The 26,097-nt window shown below is 35.1% G+C and overlaps 1 protein-coding gene across 8 annotated transcripts in view; it reads left to right on the top strand.

Moving 5' to 3' along the window:
• Positions 1–26,097, top strand: part of Pgant9 (polypeptide N-acetylgalactosaminyltransferase 9) — a 207,426-nt gene that overhangs the window by 136,657 nt on the left and 44,672 nt on the right. For 7 of the 8 annotated variants that reach the window (XM_072911679.1, XM_072911673.1, XM_072911675.1 and 4 more), the window contains 2 exons: positions 1,772–2,816; positions 6,030–6,237. In XM_072911679.1, coding sequence (XP_072767780.1) covers positions 2,564–2,816; positions 6,030–6,237 — 461 coding nt within the window. In that variant the 5' untranslated portion in view covers positions 1,772–2,563. The remainder of the gene's footprint in view (positions 1–1,771; positions 2,817–6,029; positions 6,238–26,097) is intronic. The other variant, XM_072911680.1, reaches the window with a different exon arrangement.

The raw sequence follows: 26,097 nt of genomic DNA, 5'->3' as shown, positions 1-26,097 counted from the left end.
AAATTATATTTGCATTTTTAAAACTATGTTTGTCATATTTTTATTTAATTTTAGATTATTAGATCAAAATCGCTAGTACTTAATTAATAGCCAATAGTATGATTAAAACGACCATTCACGACCATAAATGACATTTCCGCTATTTCTCTCTTCTATAATTAGCAAACACAGATCAGAATTTGGACATGAATTCAAGTGGGATAGTCCAGATATTATCTATAACGAGAAATTTTGTAAAAAAAGATAGAAATAGTGGAAATGTTTTTTATCAAGAAATTTAACAACAATACAATTAACTTACAAAGAGACACGGAAAATCTAAATAATATTTATGACAAGATAATAAAGGTCGTTTAAAATGTTTTTAAAAAATTGACAATTTTCAGTTTAGTTTTAAGATTCGTTTTGACAAGATGTGTTTCTTTACAGTGTTGGTTTGTCTTATTAATATTTCACATCAGCGAAATGTTTAATTACCTTTCACGTTTACAACACGTTATTTTACGTTTTTTATTTTATTTGAATGTACTAATTAATTTTGCCTTTAATCGATTTTATCACATTTATTGTCTGTGCTTAATTTATCATTATTATTTATTCATTTGTAGTGACACTTGAAAAGGACCACAACCAAATGGTCGAAACTATTAAATAAAGAACGTCGTACTATTAAATAAAGAATTTCTTGGCTAGTTTGGTTGTTTTAATCATACTATTGGCTATTTTTATTTAATGTAATTATAAAAATCTTCCTAGAGTTATTTATTTTTGATAAAGATCGGATAATAATATATATTAAATGTAAGGATATATATAATAGATATCGTATCACAATCAACATATCAATAAAATATAATGGTATATCATATTGAGTAATAATGAAATAAAGAATGATTTAATCTAGGATAATCGATAATTAATATCAGATAATTTTTGTTTTGTCTTGTCGCTAGATTTAGCAAACTGCTCAAGTCTGCCAGACAAAACATTAAATAAATGAATAAGCGAAAGGTGACCGATAATACTAAATACAATAAATAGTAGATATTTGTTATTATGCAATTGTGATATTCTTGAAGTTTCAAATATCGAAAATTGCTATTTAGTTAATAATTTTTACAACGCGTGATTCTAATATTATTTACAAATAATAAAAACCTATTATAATAATATAATTAATATATTATTAATTTATTGTAATATTATTCATAAATAATTAAAATACTTATTTATAGTTAATTAAAGGCGTTATAAAAATTGCTATCGTAAATAGTTGTCAAAGGATCAAATATTAATACATGACACAACAATGCATGTATATTTGGGTTTATTTTCTCAATATTTTGAATTTATTAATGATTAAATAAATTTGATTAACAAGTATTTTTGAGAGATATAATTTTGTATTTTATAAATAAATATAACTTTATTTTGTTATAATCGGATAGGTTTAATCATTTTATTTAACTTTAGCTGTCTCTTTATACATATACAATATATATTAAATGTTTGTATATAACATAAAATATAATATATATAGTAACGTACAAACATCATAAGCCTCGTCTCCGCTATGAAATCAAAACACAGTTTTGTGTTTTGATAACATATATAATATATATTATTAGAATTATTACACATACACACACACACACACACACACACACACACACACACACACACACACATATGTATATAATATTTAAGTTAATGTTAATTTGTAACATTTCTCTATTATTAATAATAATTATCTCTATTTCATAATTTACAGATAGAAGAATGCTGTGATGAAAGATATTGACCTGAAAATATACATATCGCAACGATACATATATGTGGATTATTAATGAGAAGACTGTAATCATATCCAGTTTACGGAAGCTGTAACTCGTATTAAATTGACTAAGATTTTGCAACTTCTGTGTTGGAGCAACAGCAAAAATAAACGTGACACATATCGATTGCCAAACGTATCAATCTATATCATTCAAAACTCGGTAAATATCCGCAACTCGAACTACTACTGCAAAATCAATTAACCATAATCTATTTCATCACATTTCTCTCGTGTGATACATTGTTACGATATCGAGAGATCAATTTTAGAGAATAATTGTATCGATATGGATAATATGATGCATAAGCTATCAGAGAAAGTTACAAGATATATTATACGTCAGTGAATGGTCTAAACTTATAGTATAAAATATTGTTCGTCGAAGAGAAGAGGACATACATTCTCGCTGTGAAAATTTCTGGCGCGATTACTCGTGAAAGGGAAGCGCCGATTCCTGCGCCGACGATCTCCTCTCTCCACTCCAAGCGTTTAATTAGCGTCCTCGATCGCGTAGAAAGGAGGAACTGATCTGGACCTTTCGACGAGTCATTCGGCGAATCAGTCGGTGGAAGGTCGTAGAGGGGACGAGAGGATGTTGCTGAGGTAACACGACATTTCGAGGCCGCACGAGAAGCACGATAATCGCAGCGCGCGCGCGGCGCAGGACGAAGGTGTCGATAATCGCAGCGGGCGCACAAAGGAAGGATCGAGGAGCGGCGATAGAAGATGGGGTTCCCCAGGAGAAGGTCGTTGTGGCTGAAGGTGGCGGTGCTAGCGACCGCCGTGTGGGTGACCGTCTGCTTCCTGCTCTACACCGAGGATCGGGCGGCAGCCGTTCAGGGATTGGCGCCGTCGGGCGTCGCGATGCCGCAGCAAGCGGCCAACGGCTTTATGCCACCCGCGGCGCCGTTTAGAAAAGAGACCCCCGGCAACGTATTTAGCAACAAAGTGAAGATCAATCAGGCCGGTCCAGAGCAAGGTAATTTCAACAATAGTCTTTTTCTCCACTTTTTTTCATTTGTTTAATTTAGCCCCGGAATAGTTAATTTTTCTCGGCTCCCTAGGAAGCGTTTGAAACAGGATGTCTACTTCCTGAAAAAACATGGAAGTTCTCAGGGGATTTCTTTTGTATTTGGGAAATCAACTCATGAAGTTTTATTGGAGGACTCTCTTAGGGATTTTTTTTTAATTCTATCTTTGATAATTTGGCTTTTATATTGTAATCGACAATCGACTGATAATTCAAATTATGAATTATATGTTTAAAATATATTATGAATATATATCTATTCTCTGTTAATATATTCAAAATATCTTAATAATATAACAAAATATGAAATATACAGTACATATTCTTTATTGCAATTTTTAGCGATAAAATAATACGATTGTTATATAAATTCAAATTTATTTTTTGAAAACTGTTCAGTTTTTCTAAGTGGGTACATTTGTTAATCTTGCATGTGTAACTTTGTGTTTTTTCTTCACATGATTAAAGAACATTAAAAACGCATACAATAAAAAACTTATTTTAGGAAGTTACACTAATTTTTAAAATGTTCCCTTTACCTTTAAAATTTCTCTTTACCTTGAATTTTAAACAAAAATACCTGAAAAATTAGAGAGAATTTTCAGGCAATTTTTTTACAAGATTTGAGTAGACATCCTGATTAAAAAGTAAATTAAATAATGATCTCTTTTACCGCAACCAAAAGAGAGATATATAGAATATTCCATTTTGTTTCTCTCTGTACAATATTTCTGCATGAAAATTATTTTGATATTATTAAAAGTGGCGTCGTTTTTGTTAATAACTTTATTTTATTTTATCTGTTGTCAACGCAACGTAAACTGTGAGTGACCACATGAATCAAGTCTGTTAGGAAACAGCTTAATAGGATGACACCCTACGCGGATTAGGTGCGAGTTAGGTCTAATAAGCTGATAGATGTTCCTTGTGGAATGTATGGTCTGTGCATGAATCATACCGAGAATGTTAAGTTAGCTCGCGAGCCACCTGTGGCTCAACGTGTTCGACATTTCGAGATGGTTTTTTAAGTATCAATCATTACAAATTTATCTATTCATAATATTAGACGATTTCATAATTAAGCACGCATTATCAATGAGATTTCGAATGGATTTAAAATTTTATCTATTTCAATAACTTTAAAATATCTACAGAGGAAAACGGTATAAGTACTATTTTTAAAATGCTTGATTATTTTGTTAAAGCTTTAAGTAAATTTTATATAAATAATTAATACATTTTTATAGAACATTACTTGTGGAGAACCTTACTTTTATTTATAAAAACAAATTGACAGATTTTTGGAATAAAGATGTGTCGATTTAAGGATAAATTATCTTCTAAGAAAATTCTAATTTCTAAACTATTAAGACACTTATCTCGTTTATATTTCTTGCGTGAACGTGTTAATCATATAAGTAAAACAGGAATAAAAGCAAACTGCACGAAAGAAGAATATAGAGCGAAAGTGCAACTGTATCTGTGGAGAATACCTTCAAAGACGAAAGTTTGTTCTCTCCCGGCGCTGCTACGGGCGCAATAAGGAACTCTTGATAGTTCATCCCGCCTTATTGCTAGACGCGAGGTACGAATAGCTCTCATAGTACATGGATCATCCCGGCGATATTGTCGGTGTTTCACACTAGCAAGCAACGCAATATATTAAGGAAGGTTGCTTGTCTGTGAGCGAGGATCTCTTGAGTGATGAACCTAGACGTCTCGCTGGCGATGCCTCTTATGCTCTTGCGTTCCCAGAGAGCTTCACGTATTCGCGCGCGCGCAGAACGACGTGTTAATGAATTTAAATGCCTCAACGTGCCTGATAGGGTGGTGACGGTTAACGCTGAAAATGAACGAGACGAGTTCATCTTGCGCGACGAAAGAGGTTGCGGGGGCCGTTTTTTCCCCAGAAAAGCTCGTGTTTGGGGTATAACGGTACGGCCCGTGATACACGACGTGAGTTTCACCGTCGAACTTCGTGGCGGGCCGGGTCGCGGCACTAAAGCAATTTGTCGTTCTCTTTATTGCCGCATCGTACACGCCGGGGTCCAACTTTGTCGACCGGGATAAAATTATTTTCGGGAGAAGCGAGCGAGCGAGCGAGCGACCGAGCGGATCGTGCGCGCACCAACCAGCCGACCATATCGCGTACTTACCTTTGGCTTTAGTTTACGCTATGCCGTGGCAATATGGCGCCGGCAAATAAAACCGGAGTTTATGCGAGAAAGCTCTTAGAAGGCGTATACCTTGGCACGATATGTCCCGGCCGGATGTGCTGAAAATTCAATTTCCGATTCCCTTTTTCTCTCCGACGACGACGTCGCGATCCCGCCGTCGCCGACTCGTTTCTTCTTACGTTGACGTTAAGCACCGTGCACCGCTTCGGGCGAAGCGAGAAGTAGAACGAAATTAGCTGAAAACTAAACTGGAATGTAATCGAATAAAATATGAGAGAAACCGCAAGTTTGGTATGGCTCATTATATCGCTTTATTTACCTTTCAATTTCGTTCGTGCAATGAAACGCATATTTTTAATATCTTTTTTAATAACTGAGTAACAGTATTCTTAATTAGGAAAATATTTGAATTTTCTTTGTCACATAAGCTTGCATTTATAAAAGCTTTTAACCTTTTAACCTTTTCTTTAAATATATTATAATTTTTTGTTATTAATAGGATACTATATTGATTCGGTAGAAAATCGCCACGTTAATTTTTCCTATTATTGTTTAATGAAAAACACGAATTTTAATCAAGAATTTTAATTTTAAATCTAAATTCTCTCTGAAAGAATAAATTGAGTGAAAATAGGGGACAAAAAGGAGAAAAAGAATATTTTAAAACAAGAACATTGTTTATTGAACTCGAAAAAATAAAGATAAATTTATTTATTTTTTAACGTTACTTAGATAATGATATTATGTCTTGAGAGACTCAATATAAATTTTAATAAAAATATTTTAAGTAATTTTAGCTGAGTATAATATAAATTATAACATTTTAATAGTTAAAATTATTTGTATATGTAAAATTATACTTATTAAGCTTAATTCTAATTAATTTGAAGATGAACTCGACAATAAAAATGATTTACGCTGTTTCACCGTAATTAATTTATTTGCCGATTTCATCATTCATTAGTAATCTCTTTAATGATCCTAGATTCTATAGGTGGTGGAGTATTGGCTATACCACGGGATCCGGATGCTGTTGCACCCGGGGAGATGGGCAGACCCGTGATACTGCCGACCAACATGTCCGCGCAAACCAAGAAGCTAGTGGACGATGGCTGGCTTAATAACGCATTTAATCAGTATGCCAGTGATCTCATTTCCGTGCACAGGTCCTTGCCCGATCCACGTGACCAGTGGTGAGTTTTATTCACATAATTTTAATTTGTAATAGTTTGTTCAACTTGTTGACTGCTTGCTACTATTTATAAAATATTATTAATTTTTTATTTTTAAAAAGAGATAGTAATATTATTAGAATAAGATCTCATATAACGATATCTCTTAGCATAATAATAATGGAATATACGATAAAGTACAATGATGGAATTTTATCATAACAAGTTTTATAAACTAAGAATACACCCTGAAGACACGGTTTATTATGTAGAGACTCGATATCCCTCTTCATTCAGTATGACATTTGCCATCCGAGAAAATAAGAAATGTACGCAAAGTGAACATAGAAAGAGCACGCGTTTAAACATAACGAAATATCTTTAGTGGATATGTTATATCTGATGTGAAAGGGATACGTTAGTCCCCAGAGTATCAGGATAGAGTAACAGCTAGCGGCATTTTGCCGATCGAGCCAGATAGTCCGCGGTAATGCGTTGGAGAATCATAAGTAGTCGTAAATGTTCCGTGCCATTTTCTTTTACTGCAGATATGGTGGTATCATAACGCGGTCGTTGATAAAACATCGTGAGTTGGAGGTCGCGACATCGCGAGCTATCTATCTTGATCCGATCCTCCTATTCTCTCTCTCTCTCACGCGAGAAAGGATATCACATTACTGTGAGTACTCCGACGTAAATACATGTAGAATTGAATCGTGAAAAGCTATACTATATCGCATATATCACGAATGATTTTAAGTTGACACTTCTCTTTCTGCGAGAATGTACAGAGTAGAAAGATACCGATGAAAGATCTGAAAACGCTGCAAGTATAGGATGCATTTACGAAGCAGTACTTACATTTATATGATGTCATAAAATCTAATTTTCTTATAGGGAGATTTTTTTATATTAAAAAAAAGAAAAAGATTCTTCTTTAAAAGGACAATGTTTTATATTTGAGTTCTCTTTCGAGAACCTATCCTTGTTTCTTTGTTTTAAACTATAAAGAGTTTGTCTTACTCTATTTTTCATTAAAATATATTTTATTTTTTTATTATATATAATAATAAGTATATTTATTGATTTATCACGCGCGCGCAATTATAAGATCAAGAAAACCAACTATATATAATATCATGGTTGCTGATATTGAATATAAATGTTAATAGAATTTCTGTTAGATGTCGATATCATATGTACGATCGGAAATTACGTTTCTCTTTATTCTTGCATTTCGTCATAGCAAAGTGGAATCTATTCAAGCGCAACGCATACAATCATGAAGGATATTAAAATCGGCTTTTGTGGGAAACGTTTCATCCAAGGCAATTGCGCGGAGGGATGCTCCTGAATAAAATATGCAACGATGTTGCGCGCGAGAAGCGTTCCTAAAGTAATATTATAACGCAATGCCTCATGTAATTTGCATTGGGCCATTATTTTAATTACGGTGCCAAGTTAAACGGCGCTGCTATTATATGTAAACATTTTCCTCGAACGAAGAAGTACAAACCTGGCTAATACATACATGTATATACGCACACACTCACATATATATATATATATATATATATATATATATATATATATGTATACGTATACATTATGTACGCTCAAGCTATGCTAATGACTCGCTATTCCGAATTCTTGTTAACGTTGCAAATTATTTTCCGTCTACGTCGCAAATACAATTTTACGGAGAGCGTCCGCTCGCTTGCTCCACGTTTACTACGGGTACGTGTTACGCGTTGTTTAATTAATTGCGCTGTGCCTAATTTGTTGCGCGAGTTGACCGTAATAGTGTACGGCGAAAAGAGCGCGCGGACGACGTAGTTCAGAAATTTAATCATCGGAAAACGCGTTCTCGAAAATTAATATATTGCCTTTACCTTGTCGCCGTCTTTATATAGTAGTACTATACGGGAGTTCTAAAATTTCCATTTAAAATATTTCATTTATATTTCATCAAACGTATTGCCTTTTCTTTTATCTCACGTATTCGATATTTCCTTTTTCTGAGCGCAGAAATATCATATTCGCGTAGAAATTAAATAACTATCGTTTAAATTTAATATTATATAATATATATTATGATACGAAAAAACATCTTTTTATTATACATATATATATATATATATATATATATATATATATATATATATGTAGGTTGCTATTAAAATTATAGAATATTATATAATTTTTCATTTATATATGTGAATGATGAATATTTTTGGTACCCCTTTGTTATCTTAGAATAGTTTAATGCAAATTCCTAATTATGCAAATTACAATTGATCGATAGTTCCATTGCGCGATCCATCGTAGATCGACGTGATTTACTCGAGCGAAATCGAGTAGGGCCGTAACTGTACAGGGTCTGTGGTACGTCCGAAATATGTTACGTGGTGACCGTAAATTTTCGCTAAAACTTCGTCCCGGCGGCATCGGCGTCGGGCCGACCGCGGCAGCGAATTAACCCCATGAATATTAATTACAATTTACATGATATTAACCGACATTATCAGGACAGGTGGGCAAACTTCGTGGGTGCCTGTTGTTACTGACACACCGCGAGTCGCGTCCGTAACTAACGGCTTGGATAAAGGTGCCGCCACACCGGCGCAGGTGCGTTGTATGGTACGCTTACAAACAGGTGTCCCTGATTTAGAGCCACGAGGATTGTTCGGAGAGAATCAGTGACCACGTTGATAATGGGTCATTTTAGAATTGCGATGAAAATACTTGCAGCTGAAATAAAATTATAATTCCATTTAACCATTATTAAATAATCATGCAAATATATACAAGTATCGTATAATTAACGTATAATTATCATATATATAAATATGTTGCATATTATTTATATGTTGAAGCTTATTACTGCTTTATTAAAATACGAGATAAAATACAGCTCATCTCTGAATCAATGTACATATTGTTTTATACAGTCGATAAATTGATGAAAAAGAAAAGGCGATGAAATAAACGTTTATCCAATTAAAAGGCAACAAAGAATAATAATTTAATGTGTTCGTAGCGTATCCGTTTATACACATACAAAATACACAACGTAACTTTGCACTTGTGCAATTTTCTTGTCAAATATTTCCTTTCCAATGAACGCGCGACGCGAATAATCGCCACGGGCTCTTTTACAAAACGGGATGTAGATATTGCTTTTATCATGTGTACGTACATTTTATTGTGCCTTGATTGAAAAGTATATTTCCGACAGCTTAAACGGTTAATTCTGGATTTTATTGAATTAAGCGATCATAGAGTCGAAATAATTAGCGATTACGATCACGTTAGTTAACAAAGGTACAATGTATTAATGGTTATTAATTAATAATTTGAACACCCAAGGGCGACTGTAATTGCCGGTGGACCAATCATTTAAAGTGGTCGTTATCTCCGCCACGGTACATTTGATTTTTTGAATATTCAATTAAGCGACTTTCAACAGCTCAGTACGGCTCACCGAATAATGGAGGACCATGACGAATGGTTTAATTAATTTTACAACCGATGTATAACAAAACTATATTACACAAAAAATATCAATTTCGTAAAAAACTAGAATTATAGAGAGTACATAAAAAAAAAATCAATAAATCATTTGTCGATATCTATAAAGTTTTAGTCTGTTGATATTTTATGCAATATTAGTTATATATTTATTTATAAAACCAATGTAAACCAAACTATTTTTAAAATCTGGATTTTATAATTTAGCTGCTCGTAAAGAGCTTTCTTGGTTAATATTATACTTTAATAATATGTTTTAATGAGAAATAATTCTCGATATTAAATTGAAGAAATTATTGGATAACACCATTCAACAAGTCAGAGATTGATTCTTATAAATTTGAAGGTAAATGGAAATGCTGACGTTGCCACGCGAAAAACGAAAAGATCAATGCTACTTTCCACGACGATAAGAAGTATGAAATGAGATAAAAGGTTGCTTTCCGCGGTTTTTTCATCCTACCTGGCGGTTCTGTCCCGCGGGCAGAGCTCCACGGAAATAGAAATTTAAATATGCAAATGGCGAAACGTTCGGTTTAATAAGCTGCTTCTTCAACGACTGTAAAATTCGTTTGTGAGAACTTTGCTTAATTATCACGTTACCAAATAGTCGGAACTACCTTTGTATTTCAAGAATTTTAATTTTTTATAAATTATCATATCTATTTCCGGTATTTTCTATGTTTTATACATTATGCGGTCATATCATTTTCAATTGAAAATCTTATTAATACCATTCTCTCAAAATTCAATAATTAAATTCATTAAATAAATGAATGCATTTAAAGAACAATTATACATTTTTTACAATTTTCAAAGTAAAAATTACCGTTAAACTACTTGTATACTATACACAAAATTCTTAAATGTTTGCTTGTTATTAATATTAACATTAATCTTAAGTTTACAAGTTTGATTCTATATTAAATATTAATCACTGGTATTACTTTGACTGGTATCCGGGATTGCTTAATTCATTACGTGATAACGTATAAATTATAGCGTACGAGTATTTTGCACCATCTTTCATCTGGTTGCAATTAAGTCTTAATCTCCTTAATCTCCGAAATGAATTTACGATGAAAATTCGAGTTTTCAACGGTTAATTTCCTGCAAGCAGCATAGCGGTCCGTTTCTCATTAGCCGAAAAGTTTTCTTGTCTACACCTCCTTTCGAAACGTCGAAAAGACGAGGGAAAATTGGCGATGTCATTCTGTTAGTTAGATAAAAGAAAGAAAAGAGGTGCGAAGGAGCGATATCTAGCGAGAGAGTTTAACGAGGACTTATGAGCAACGTAGTTCGCTGCCAGCAGTTTCTCGGAAAAAGCTCGCGCTGTTGAAACTGCCAGCTTATTGTCAAGTCGTTTATTGAGAAATATTAATCGGTATTATCGACATTATGCTGTATAAATTTTGCGTAATTTGATATCATTTCGGAATACGTATAAATACGATTCTCTTGATCATATTTTACTTTTATTTCAAAACAATTAATTTTCTCTGATTTTATTTATTGCTCGATTAAACACGATTGTTACTATACAATTTTTTATCTTCCTTCACGTTGTTGAAAATCTGTTAAAATATTATCTTTCTATTTTTACATTTTACTGATGGATTGAAAAAAACGAATTTTCGTATCAGATTATCAGATTTGTTGCACGATTACCGCGATCGATATACTCGTCTTTTACTCTTTCTCATCGTCTGGAAAAGCGCGTCCAGCAAACACACCATAATGCGATTCCAGCGAGCTGCCGGCCACGTAGGTGGGAACGCGTGCAAAGGATAATGAAAAAATATGTGCCGGCTTCTGGCTTGGTTTTGCCGCTTGATTTCCGTATTCGCGTAGCGGGTTAACGCGAGGCGCCAATATTTTTCAATTACGAGTCGGCCCGGCTTTATTTAGTTTACTTGCTAGCTTGCACACGAGCTCGCACTTAGATTAGATTAGGCATCTGTTTTTAAAGGCGCCGCGAGATTTCATTTGACTGCGAATGCAACGAACGGTAGCGATTGATTTTATTCTGCCATTATCGTGGCAATATAAAATCGGATTTCGATAGATGCTCAGATAACATTCGAAGAAACGATTCCGTTAGCTTCATCGCTTGTCAGATCGACAAAAAATGGCTACTACTCGTATTTGTCTGATTTCTGCTACAGGTATACGTCTCAGTTATGTTGCAGCATAAAACTTTCGATAAGATATCTCTCTCTCTCTCTCTCTCTCTCTCTCTCTCTCTCTATATATATATATATATATATATATATATAGTGATCTTTTTATAATATTCGAAAATATGTACTTTAGATGAATGGCTGTCCTTTAATTAACTTGCAAAAGTAAAAATGATTTATAAATTTATCCTGGAGTAAGATCTTATATTTTCCGTTTCATCATACGTGAAGAATTCTATTATATAATTTAAAAAAACATTATATATATTCAATCTCTTTCTAAAATTTTAATTGACAATTGCAAAATTAATAGACACATGGTCAATTTGTTGAATAATTTGCTCTTGAATTACTATAATAAATTAAGTACAAGGCATATACATAAATACACAGAGCTCGGAAGAGTTATTTGCAAGGCGGAAGAGAAATTCGCGAATGTCCTCGTGTCCGATGCGTCATCCCCGACCGGAAGGAATAAGTTGGCGTAGGAGCCAAATCGCGGCAAGAGTGCAAAACGATTTCGAACCCGGGGCTACGGGGCCATTGTACGCCGGCTGGAAATCCACTCGCGAGAATCCATTGTGGCCGGGTGGCTTCCACAGGATCTCGTCGCTTCCGCAGGAACGCCGGGTACGACTACGCCGGGTTGACGTGAACGTATTCCGGACCCGGTGAAGATACCGTGCTTGAACGGAACGGACGGCGCACGAGACGGATGAAAGGGCTACCGGGATAGTTGTTGCTGGACCGTTCCTGCGCAATAATTCGTTGTCAAGCCATGCGCGAAAACTAGCGATTCGTCAGTTGATATTTCCGGAGCTTTTATCGTTCCCGATAGCTTTGCTTAAAAATAACTCGGATAATGCGAGAATTTCGAGATCGTGCGTCAGTTTTTAGCTCGATATAAATTTAGATTCAGATTACTCATTTATTCGTGGCTCATATAATATACATTCTATATCTCACTTCCACACGATTTTTAACAAATATACAGTTTTAGATCCGTAGTGACATTTTTCGCAGATAAGGTCTGTCTTTCATTGTACGCGTAATCGTTACGCCCAAAGTTATTCCGCGAACAGCCACAACCGATTCGAATTTACCCGAGGATAGAAAGTCGCTCTCACCCTTCTCTCCAAGTAAAGTACACAGAATTTGATTGCGCGGGGGAGACGCGGTGCGAGTATGAAACTCGCGACCGAGGAAAACTTTCCGAGTTACAGCGGGAGCAGATAAGGACGTTGAAGAGCAAAGAAGAGAGGGCCGCCGGGTTAGAAACGAGGAAGGTACTGGATATCGTTCCGGGGGAACTAAAGTACACTCACGAGGACGAACGCCCCGGTACTTTTGCGTCCTCCCGCTCATCGGGCACGCCCGGGTCATGACTGCGGTTTGCTCTGGCCGCACTCGCGTGTCTATCACAACGGCCGAAAAGTACGCGGCGGTTTCCGGAAACGCGCGGGCATCCGCCGGCAAGTTTTACGATCGCCTAACTACCAGCTAATTTTCGTGTTCACGACGCTACGTTGCACGTTCGTTACGCTCGGCGAACACGATGCGGCTTCGTGGGGAGGAAAGTTAACTTTGTGCCCCCTCGCCATCGTGACGCCATTGCCCCATGGCGAAAAATAGCCGCCTTCCAAAGGGACTAGTTGAACTTGTTAAACTCGACGTTATTAGAGCGTCCCGCATTAGGGTTGCACCTGTATCACGAAAGTCTCAAAATGTCGAGACTCGTATATTATCTTTTCGTTTTGAATTACGAAATTAATTACAAATTTATTACAAAATTAGCCTGTCACAGACGGATTTATATATTTTCAAAGAAAAAAATTATTTTTTGCAATTATGAAATATTTTTATAATTATACAACAAAATAGAAAAAATTGAAAAATGTTAAATCTCGGAAAAAATAATGTATATGTATTAACTATTCGTGAACGGATTTCATACACTAAAACTTAATGCATAATGTTATATATATATATATATATATATATATATATATATATATATATATATACATGTGTCAATATCCTTGAAGAAATAGTTTCTAATGACGAAAATGTCAAACGAAATATAATATTTGAACACATTAAATAAATTAAAGTTTACTTAGCTGAACTGTAAACTATAATTGATTGTGAAAGTCAAATGAGATTAAAAATAGATTTATAATATTGCTTTCTCATAATATATTTATCTATGAAGAAAAATAAATTATTTAATTGCAATGATAATGCAAGTAAGTAGAATTATTTATTTGAACAGGTATAGTAGATTACGCTTTTTCATCTTTAATTTAGGACCGTGATGCTGGCCAGATTGTCTTCTCCAATATGGCGTTCTATCCCTAACTAGTTCACCTTAATACCCATTACCCTGAGGATTAAGTTAAGTGAAAGCGCCTTATCGCCTTAACGATGATCGACGTCCACGATCTCACGCCTGAGATTGTTAAATAAGGCTCTGTGTGTATTAACTATCGAGATCTTGTCTTCGTTTATCGAAGGTTAAAGTCGGCAACAACTCAATTATCGATGTTTCGCAAAATTTGTTACATGTTTGTTTCGAGCGAAAAGCTAGACTAGCCGATCCCGAGATTATTAGATTACAAAGGACTATACTGGGGAAGGTAGAATTGCAATTACGGTGATTACTAAAGAAAATTAATTGACGTTCGTTCGCCGATCACTTAAACGTGTCTGGCCTCTCGTTGTTTAATCATAATCCAAGATTATTCTCGTAGCAAATTGAGGAAGAACTGCTTTTATTTTGTTCATAAGCGTAACTATACGAAGGAAATGAGCGATGTAGAGTGGAATGAACTTTAATCAATTTTAAGACGAGGAAGAATGCGTCACAAAGTAAAATTTACATCTAATTTCTGTTAAAAGCTCATGTCGAGATCGTTGAAAACAAGAGAGAAAGCCAGCCGTTAAAAATTAAGTATGCTCGCAAATCTCGTTTCACAAGAGTTTATATTCTTTTCTTTGGCGCTTGAGACCTTTTCTTTATCGTACGTCGACGTTAAATACATAGTATAGTTTATACAGCACTGCATTTTAAAGTATTCAAACTAGTATCTTGTGTAGGAAGAAAAAATATAATAAGCTTTTAATATTATAACTTTCAAAAATTAGAAAGTATTATCTCATTATGTCTCTTTAATGTATAATATTAAGTTGTTAATTCTTTTTAACGAATATAGAGAGATTTATGTCTAACATGTAAAAATTTATCACAACAGTACAACACTTAGGTCATTGTATGCAATATAAGTTAGTTTTTGAAAAATTCAAGAAATGCATTATTATGATTTATGAAGCCTTAGCAATGTATTTTTCAAGCCTTAAACTTCTTTCGCTTTCTTTTATTCTTATATGAAAAATAAATAACTAAAGAAGAGATATCAACTGCTTTTGCTAAATCACATCTCGTAAAATTCGTTGTTGTAACGAAGGTGAATGTATTGATACTATATATCAATCGCGAATAAAAGTTGATTGTGTAAACGACCGTATCCTAACAAATAACACAATACCAAATCTTGCTAAATTTAATGTGCCTACGCGATTCTCTTTCAATGTGTTCATACGCATTAGATCCATAATTACATTTCCATCATTCCATCTCGCCGCAAGTTCTTGATGCTTGCGCCGGTGACAATCCGCGCTCTCGATAACGCATTCCTGAAATCTCCACCAAGACGTCGTCTCATCAACGACACGGTCGCGACGTTAGGGGTTCCAAACATCCTCTCTCTTCGTAGTTTCGCCATATCTTACCATCCCCAGCAGCCCTTGCTCGAAATACCCGCAAAGCTCGTAATTCCGACAGGAATCGGTACAGGGTTTCTCTTTTTTCTTCTGTTCCTCTCGCGAAATGTTTCGTATACATCACCTCCAGGAGTCACCTCCGGAGGTAATTGGATTTAGTGTGATTTCCTGAATCTTCTCTCGCCTTGCTCCCCTCCCCTGTGTTTGGCGTGCGCATCCCGATTTCAGGATTCGAAGACACTTTCAGAATCGATGGATCACGTCGAACGGGTATCGTGAAGTTCTCCCGAGATGCGACGGACGGGGGTTGCTTGTAAAGGGTCAGACACAAACTCGGAGTAACGAGGGTGATGGGAGGCCAGCCAGCTTGACAAGGGTATCTCCTATCGCAAGAATCCCGAAGCTTTGCGAAGTGGCAACTGAGCGAAAGAAGGGGAGGAGGGTTGCGGAGAATGGTCGGTTCGATCGCAGGGATTCAGGGTGAGCGGACGAATCAAGATAGCTGACTAAAAAATAAAGTGTTGCGACCCCCGCCGGCTGTCAACGAGCTTCTGTCGAGCTGGTTAAGGGCGACAGCAGAGAAGATTCTTTTGTTTTCCTGTGCGGAATCACGTTTTGTACGCATGATGAAGTATGCGCGAATCGCTCGATTGCTTGCGGCGCCGGGAACATGATATTATTCTCTTTATTCTTGACGGAGAGAACAAAATGTTGCCCAAAGGGGTAAAACTATTATTAAACAGTGAAATAAAATATCTGTGAATCTCTCGAACTGAGATATCGAAATATTTTTCAACCGAGAATTCAGCAGTTATTAAATTTTAAAGAGTGATGCCATAAATAATAAAAAGACTAAAATAAAGAAGTAAATACAAGAGAGAGCGTATCAAAATTTTCCAATAAGATACATTATTTATTAATTAAATGTATTATTTATTATTAAAGTCTTCCAATAAGAAACATTATTTATTTGATATATTCTTTATTATTAGATGCATTATTTATCAGAAATAAATACAACAGGTGATAATACATTAAGTATTCAAAAGCTGCTAATCGTTACTTATCTTTTACTTTTATCTTAAACATCGATCGCATCTGATCATATATTGGCAATGCGGTGAAAGAAATCTTCGAACCCGGAGTAAATTGCTGAGGGCAGTGGATAGGGGACGGCCTCAAACAGTTTCAGACCCGCAGAATTACCCAGACTCTCCGGCTAATTAGCATTATCTGCCGCCAGGTCGGGAAATTTACTTTGCGAAACGTCCAATTAAGCCGCCAGAACAGACAATGGTTTGCGCACCGTCGCGGAATTGCGTCGTCAAGGATGTATACAATCTTAGGTACGTCCAACGACACGCACTTGTAAACGAAATTGCGAGTAGCCAGAGTAGAGACGAAAAGAGAAATATATATATACACAAGGGTTGGGGGGAGCATCTTTTGTCGAAAGACACTGTGCGAAGAAGAACGGCTATTATTCGTGCTCAGAGAAAGAGAGAAGAATGACACGGAAAGATGCGATAAGACAGCTAGAGAAGAACGTTAGTGGGATAGATACGAGACACGTATGAATAAAAAGGACTTCTCGATGCGTAAGATATATCTTCCTTATTGTTACAAACGAGACAGGAAAGAAGAGGGGGGGGGGAGAAAAAAGATATATCAGGGGAGAGAAACGTCTGTATGTTGTACTGCCTTCGTTATTTGATCTCGAGGACGTGCATTGTGCTGCTTGACGTTTGTGTGCTGGCATTTTTACCTTGGAAATTAGGACATCTCGCTATGGGTCTTGCTATGCGTGTTACGGTCACGAAGCTAACAGTGAGTCCGTAACATAATGTTTCGCGTGTTCTGTAATTGCTGAATGTTTGCGGAATTTACACTACAATTATGTTTACAAAAAATCTGAATGAAACATTTTTCTCTCCGCATTATTTGCTTCTATATTTGTTGCAAATATCTTACTGTAATAAAATACTACAGTCAGTAATTTTATTTTTCAAATAAAGCTCTCCGACGAGAAAATATAAACAAACTCAATTTACTTTCGATCAAATTTATATCAAGCTTGTAGAAAACTTCTCTTGATACGTTAATGAATATTTATATTTGAAATTTGCATAAAAATATTTATCATTTTGTTAACATTTATATTCATATATATATATAAATATAAATTTATTACTATTTGATATTATATTTTGTAATATAGTATTGCTTGATTATATGCAAAATATGTTTATCACAGCTTTCTCGGTTTAAAAGAGAATTCTCTTTTTTTGTTACATTTGCTCTATCATCATTGATTTTAGAGAAGACTGTGTTAACATTCTATTTAAAATCAATAAAAGTCGTGATAATTTATGTCGCTATTGTTGACACTGACAATGAGAGATTAATTTCATAACGTTCTCACTTCGATCTCGCCATTATCCGCGATTACACCATCAACCAATTACAGCATGGCGCACCGTGTACATAATTATCGTCGAAGTGGCGATTTCTCGTTCCTCGCTTCGTCGATCGATCATAGTTAATCCTGCGGCAACGGGAAATAACAAGAGCGGCAGCGATGTTAGCGGGGCAATGGTGTTGGTAATCACAGCGCGAATGTTAGTGTGAAAGGGAAGAACGCTCGTCGCGTGCCCTCGACCACACGTGTGGACGCACGCGAAATAGCCGGATGAATACGGTGATTCTTTTAAGGCTGCTTTACATGCGACAATCTCTCTAAACACAGAGAGTTGCATAGTAAACCGCGCGAATTTCCATAATGAAATTAATGCGGTGATACGAGAAGCGCGGATACGTGCAAGAACGTCGTGAGCGACGAGTCACGGGAATGATCGATGGTTTATGAATGCGATGACCTGTACGCCGCGAGACTTGACGTATAACTGTGTTTGTCAAATATTTATTTCACATTAACATATTGTCAATGCCGAGTGGATAATAATAGAATGCAATCTTTTTACGCGCTAAAACGAAGAATTGTATGAATCTATACGTGTAATTTTTTTTTTCTCGTCCCTCGATTTTTTTCTCTTACATAATTATCGCGATAAAATTGAAGGAATGTGTATAATGACATCTGTATATTGCATTGCAATAACGACGCGTTGCGTTCCGTGATACGCGGTAGTATTGCACTCCGACGTTCGTCACGCGCTCCGTAATCTTTTCATAATGATCGCGCTGTTTTTTTCTTTCTTTTTCGATACACGTTTTCCATGTTCTGGAATTTTACGTGCCGTTTCCATCTCATTTCGCGATGGTTTCAGTCGCACGATTTATCACGAAGTAGGTCGTCTCTATAATGAAAAAAAAGGAAGGAAAACGCGTTCGTGACACTCCGTTGATCATAATGATCCTGTCGGTCGGCGTTCATTTTGTATCGCATCATAGCATAGCGGTTACGAAGCAACACGATGAGTGGATGCAGGCACTATAAAAAGAGTTTTGTATATAGATTCGACGTCCGCTTTTGTGTGTGTCAATACGGTGGTTTCTCTCTTTAAATTTTACTTACCACGAAGAGCTGTTGTGTATCCGCTTATCATTGACTCATGTTCTTCTAGAAATGATCTACCTGTAATCCCTCGTGTCATTTTTTTAATGATACAATCGATATCTCTTGAAATTGATTCCATTCGGTAGAAATTTCTCGAGGATTTTTATTAGATTGTTTTTAGACGCCGTCACATTGAATCAGATTAAAATCGATCGGAAGCTCCGGCTTGAGAAGAAGGGAATGGGAGGACCGTTGTGGGACACCGCGAAGCCAGAGAAACAGGTCACGGTTCCTTCTTCAGTCCACTTGGAATATTCATGTTCCGTTTCTTGTTAGACGTCATTATGCGAGGTCCTGAAAGTTATTTCCGTTCGTATCTATCCGCCCGTGGAACCGGATGCATCCAGAAGTGGATATCCCCTATTTGGGCGACCGATCTTTGTCTTCATTATCCTTATTATCTTCCTTACTCACGCGATAAGCAATTAACGGAGAGAGCACTCGTTGATCGAAGAGTCGCCTACCATTAATAATAACTTGATTCGGTTCATTGTAAGTCGCTTAGAAAGCGTTAATTAGACTCCGTTCCATTGTCCAGACCCGTCGAGAGAACTCGTCGGAAAATGAAAGAATAATTTCTCCGCGGGGTGCGAAACTCCCGTGGCTCACAAATAATGTGAGGTAATGACTATTAAAGCACTCTCGGTAATTACTAAATTAGACGTTGGAGTGAATTAATTGAACAAAATCGCGTGCCAGCGTCGCGTTTCAAATTGGAAAAATTTCTCGGCGACACGCTATCCCAAACATTGTATCCCCTCGAACGTTTGGCTCGCGCTCATAAAAAAAAAAAAAAAAAAGGAAAGAAAAGATCTCTCGTACACAAGATTACACAACCCGATATTCTCGATACAATTACATAATTATCTAATCCTCTTTTTGAAACGCCATATATATCAATGTTTCTATTTCCAAGTATACACCTTTAGCAAAGATGCACGATTATGTATCTGCAGTAAAATCTGGCGATTTAATGCGACTATCTGGCTAATGATAATAAGTAGGTAACTTAGCTCCGCAGACTCTCAATAATTATAGGCCTGGCCTGGATGAAAAGATGGTAGCAAACACGGCGGGGAAGTTTGAAGTTTTTCGAAGCGCGTTGAACCCGCGTAAGAGTAACAACGATGGGTGCGGATGCGCTAAATTATCCTTGTTGAATTTCTCTCGCAGGAAGACGCTCGTCCCTGCTCGATTGAGTTTTACGAGGCGTCACGTGCAGGTAAAACGATAGTAGCCGTGCGGTTACGCTTCGAGGAACTGCGAATGCCTCGTAAAAGCCGGCGAGGATGGAGATTTCCGAAGAAGGGAATGAGAGATAAAGGGTCTCTCGTGAGGCAGTGATCTGCCACTATTACGCTTCGGATATGCTATAAAAATATAGATATCCGTTTTCAAAATCGTATATGTTTGCATTAATAACAAGCAAAACAGTAAATGTGTTTTATTTAATTTTACATTTATTTAATTCTGTATGATATATATATTATATATTATATTATACCTTCTCGATTTAACTGAAATATTAATAATTATTTATATGCAGTTTCAATAAAGCATTACTCATCATACTTCATTCATGAAATACGATTGCGATATATATTTTACAAATATTTTATTTCCATTATAATATTTTTCTTTTTCTTCACGTTATAAACTTTATCCGCTATCTTTGCATAATTTTCGATATATGCATCAAGATCCATTTAATTTCATTCCGATTATGTTCTGATTACGTTCATTAGCTAATTATCTAGAGCATGTGCATCCACATCGGTCCTTTTCATCTTCTCGTCCTCCTCTTGTCTGTCGTATGCGGCTTTTTTCTTGTATCTTTTTTTCCTCTGTGCACTGTTGTATAGTTTCAATGATGCTTGAAAAAAATCGTCCGTTTCCAAGCCGGCGAGTTAATCCACGACTTTTTCCCTGTACTAACTCCGTGTGCTAACTTTTGATTCAGAAAATTATGATATGCGGAACCTGAAAGCGTGTTTGCTGCATTTAATACGGACGGATGCATTATCGCGCGTAGGAAAATTACTCTTGAGTTTATATTCCGAGCCGAATAAACTCGCTCTCTTGCTATGGAGTTTAAGCCTGCCGATTAAATTCCTAAATCTATCCAGTGCGTTATTAAAATATATATATTATTTTTTTGTAACTTGAGTTTACGTCAATGCAAATAGATAACTGTGTATTTTTACAAACTTGTTTTTGCATTTTGTTAACATAATTACCGTAAATAAAAAATATTTCTCGATAAAACTGCACGTATATTACATCGGTCGATAATTTCACATAAAGATAATTTAATTTATCATAATTTACACACACACACACACGCGTGCAGAATGAAACTTTAAAAAGGATAAGCGTTTATTTATATTTTCTCTACCTCGTGTGTTCAAACTTATGGCGAATGTCATTGTGAATTAATGATCGAAATTCATTTGAAAATAAACAATACTGCCATGACTAATAATTTTGTTCTATACAAACATAATAGTTATTATTTTCGAATATGCTGGATACGCAAAACATTGCAACGTTCATTTGTCATACACAGTTTCATTCAGGTCAATATATTCAAAATGAAAAGTGGTTCCTGTAATTTTGCGATAAATTCGCAACTTTAGGTATCGCTGATTGGACATCAACCTTCATGGAAATATTCCATGACGTTGGCATATTTACAATTCGTTACGTGCGTAAATAATGCCGTGCAATCGCGCTCTCTTTGCCAATGCAGAATATAATTATACTCCGTTAATTTGGTGCACCTGTTGTTTGACGTTTTCCAGTTAACAGGGAGCCACATTATATAATTTGCAATCTCACGTTTTCTAATGATCCACGAACGGAAGCAATTAAAAATGCATTGGCTCCGTACCGACAATTAGGAGAACAGACTGCAACTGATCAGCCTGCGGTGACAAATCGGTGACCGCGTTAATAACACGATTTGCAAGGTAAATGAGCGATTTATGGAGTGCCAATTAATCATATATACATATGCATGCATATCCATGTTCATCAGCTTCTCCATTTATATGACAAATTTCATCGTGTTTCCAATTGATCGATAATAGTGATCATTCAAGAGAATAGAAACTATGACAAGAGATATAAATAAATAAATACAAACTGTAAGAGAGAGTTTTTCTTGTGTATGAATTCTATCGCCGTTCTTGAAATAAGTTAATATCATACGCAGAAAAATAACATTGAAATAATAAAGTAAATAAGTTTAATATTTTCCTAATGCAATATTGCGGACTACAATATATTTTTTCCATTTTTGCATATGAGTGACTCATATGTCATTCAACTTTTTAAATTATAATCTGCGATTGAGAGAAAAAGATTTTGAAAAGTTCTCTTTTATTATATTATGGAGATTTATCACGACACGCAAAAGATCTTATATAATAATATATAGCGCCCTGCTTGGAACGTTGACATAAATAAATAGTAAAATTCGTCAGCTCGATATTCCTCCACCTCTCTCTTCTACGACTTCAAGCTCTGGTTTCTTTCAAGCTCTGGCTGCTGGTACAACCTCCAGACATCTTTCCATTATTCAACACACATCGCGGAAAAAGGCATTCTATAAGCTAGATGCATCTACCAGTCTTAGCGGAGAAAACAGATGCTATCGGATGTTATCGATGTAGGTGTCACGTAGTGGATCATCGATTGAACGAATCTCGTCTCGTCACAGAATGCATAATACGTTGATAATACTTACACAGTCAACTTGTTTCTCAAACTCTCTTTATACGGAAAGTAAGACTTTGTATACACCAAATTTTATTTTTGCAAATTTGTTTACAATATAATAAGTTTACGTAATTTTTTTTTGTTTTCTTTTAGAAGAATTAATTTATTTTTTAACGTATTATATAAACCTCTTATATGAACCTATTAAAAATAGTTAAAAATAGTATTTTTTGTTGAGCAATTGATTCTTCTTGTTTCACATTGACATCTTTCTTTCCGACGTTTCTATTCTATGTCCGATGTAATGAGCAAAAAATATATTATAATAACGTACAGTTTTCCACGGAGATGAGCGAGAGCCACTTCTATGGAATTGCATAGAGGGTTCTTAATATACAGATCGTGGTTACTTCAATTGCAATGTTCCAACTAAATGTTAAGATACTAAGTTTCACGACTCGTTACAAGAGTGTAAGAAGAGTCTCGAAGTTTTAACGACCTCCTTATTACAAATTTCCCTTATTTTGCGGAGAAGTATCGCGAACACGAAGAAAACTTTCTCTCTGCGGCTGTGTTCTGAGAATATCTGCTCGAGTTACGTGCACAGTTTATGACTTTTGGCTAAAATGTTGTGTAATATGATACATATGTTCTATTAGAATAGAGATTTTGTTTAAATGTCCTTAATTGAGTGTTAAAAAAAATATTATTATATAAAAGAATTGTTAAACAATTTGTAAACCAAATTGTATGCAATTTAAAATATATACTATTAATGATTCAATATAAACTTGTATATGATTTATAGTTGATATTATTAATTTAATATTATATATCTCAAATAAATCTTGCGATTGTGTAATAATTTCTAACGATCTCTCGTATCTTCGCTGTAAGAGTATCGAATTTCTTATAGATGAGAAACGAGAAAATTACACTCGAGGAATCTTTTGTTGATATTGTTTCCACCAGCAGTTACCGACCAATCACGATTCCAGATATTGCAAGTAGCGTTTTATTAAGGATGAACACGTAAACCTTTGAACTTTTAACGATCTTCTGATTAACGGGTTTCTTCTGTTTGTGAACGATACGCACAACTTGGACAACGCTTGCCAATTATATCAATCGACAATTTTCTTTTCAATGAAAAAGGAACGAAAAATTATTTTTCTTCTTTAATAAAAAAAAAGAAGGGGCAAGGGCCTGATAGCTACGAGAAAAGGGGAACGATATTTCTCGGCAATTTTATCGCGGCGGATTTTACAACTCAATCGGGGAAAGCAAAAGTTTCCGGAACTACGGTAGTTACGCTCGTGATCGTATTTCCTGAATCTTCTGATAAGGACGAATTTTACAACCATGTAGGATATTATTTTGTTTCATGCTGTAGAATTTCAGGCATCTCGTGTAACTCGATGAAATTTTTCACCAGGAAAAATATCGTGCTTCAGAATATTACAAATTGCAATAATGCAATTATTTTTTTCTTTTTTTTTTTTTCTTTTTTTTTTGGATATTGGAAAAGTTAGAGGACACGATGAAAGTATGAGATAATCAATATTTTTTACGTATAAAATTAAATTTATAAAGTATGTTATATAAAAATGTGTGCGCACACACACAAATTTTTACTGCGATATTACGTTAACTATAAAATTATGTCAAATGTATAAAGCAGTTAAATAAGAAATGAAATATCACATTGGATTAAAAAAAAAAAAAAAAAAAGAAAGATAAAAATAACTTGAATAATTATATTTAGACATCAGCAAATTAGAAAAAGGATATAATTCGAGTGATAGTGTCTCATCTTCTACAGTGAGAACGGTAGAGCGCCTGTACTCTCTCTTGTATCCTAGTCATGCAGGCTCACGTACTTTGCTGATCAAACGGAAAGCGACGAACACTCGACGGACTTCATCAATGAAGCCGAAGCGAGGTCTTTGAACACGTGTCGCTCTAATTGCACGATACCACCTCGATATATCAGCGTGTGTACTTGTGCATCATGTACAGCATACAAGAAAGAAACTTAATAGAGACAAAGAAAACTTTTGACATATATATTAATTGAAATATGAAGAACGACATAGAAGAATCTTTTATGAGTTACAAATTGTAAATTATTAAGTGGTTGACAGTTTAATTATGATAGTTGTATAAGTAATTGCAGTAATTCAATTTATTTTTATTTTTTCTTATTCTTTTTATTTAGTTCTTTCTGGCTTTTTTTTATTTTTTTTATTATTACAAATATTAATATATATATTCTGATTATTATATTCAATTTTATTATTAGTTATAAAGTTTAATCGAGCACACATAATGAACCGTAGTATATGTATGTGTTTTTTGACACGTTATAAAATATATAATATAATATATATGTAAAGTAAATATGTGAATACGTATAGTGTAATTAACATAGGAAGTTAATAAGTGAGAATATCATAGGGGGATAAGTTTGCTTCCAGAGCGGATATACTGGTTAGATCTGACTGTAGAAGCTCGTTGAGAGTCTGTGAAACGTTTCCAGATATGTTACCATGAGCGTCAAAACACGATCATCGTCAAAGGCCGTGGATTAATTAATTTCAGATCGAACAATGCACGCACAGGCGTTACTCAGGCAGAGAACACGATTATGCGGTTAATTGTCCCGAATATGGAATTCGCTTTAATCCGTTATCAATGCTTCGTGTAACAAGATACGACCTCAAAACAGGATAACATATTGCGAATGTTACGTTCTAATTAGGTCAATGGAGTTTACGTTTAATTAGCACGCAAGTCTTTTTTAAAAAAAAAATTGATAAATTAAATTGACACCGTGCGCGAAATTTGTGAACGGAGGATCGTGTATTAATTAGCGCACGGTTTACGGTATTAATATCCTCTGACAATTGAAAATACGCTTGGTAATGTCAAATTTTGAAAAATGCATAGATATATGTACTTGCGAGTAATATAGAAGTTTTTTCTTATAATTCTATATACAGTCATATTTCATTTAAAGTTTTTGTGCATCATATCAATGAACATCATAGGAAGCGAAAGATGTTTTATATTATAATATGCATGTGAAGAAAG

This window comes from Anoplolepis gracilipes, chromosome 2, assembly GCF_047496725.1.
Source record: "Anoplolepis gracilipes chromosome 2, ASM4749672v1, whole genome shotgun sequence".
Classification (NCBI taxonomy): domain Eukaryota; kingdom Metazoa; phylum Arthropoda; class Insecta; order Hymenoptera; family Formicidae; genus Anoplolepis; species Anoplolepis gracilipes.
The sequence above is the reverse complement of the archived record's forward strand: the minus strand, read 5'-3'. Positions and strand labels throughout refer to the sequence as shown.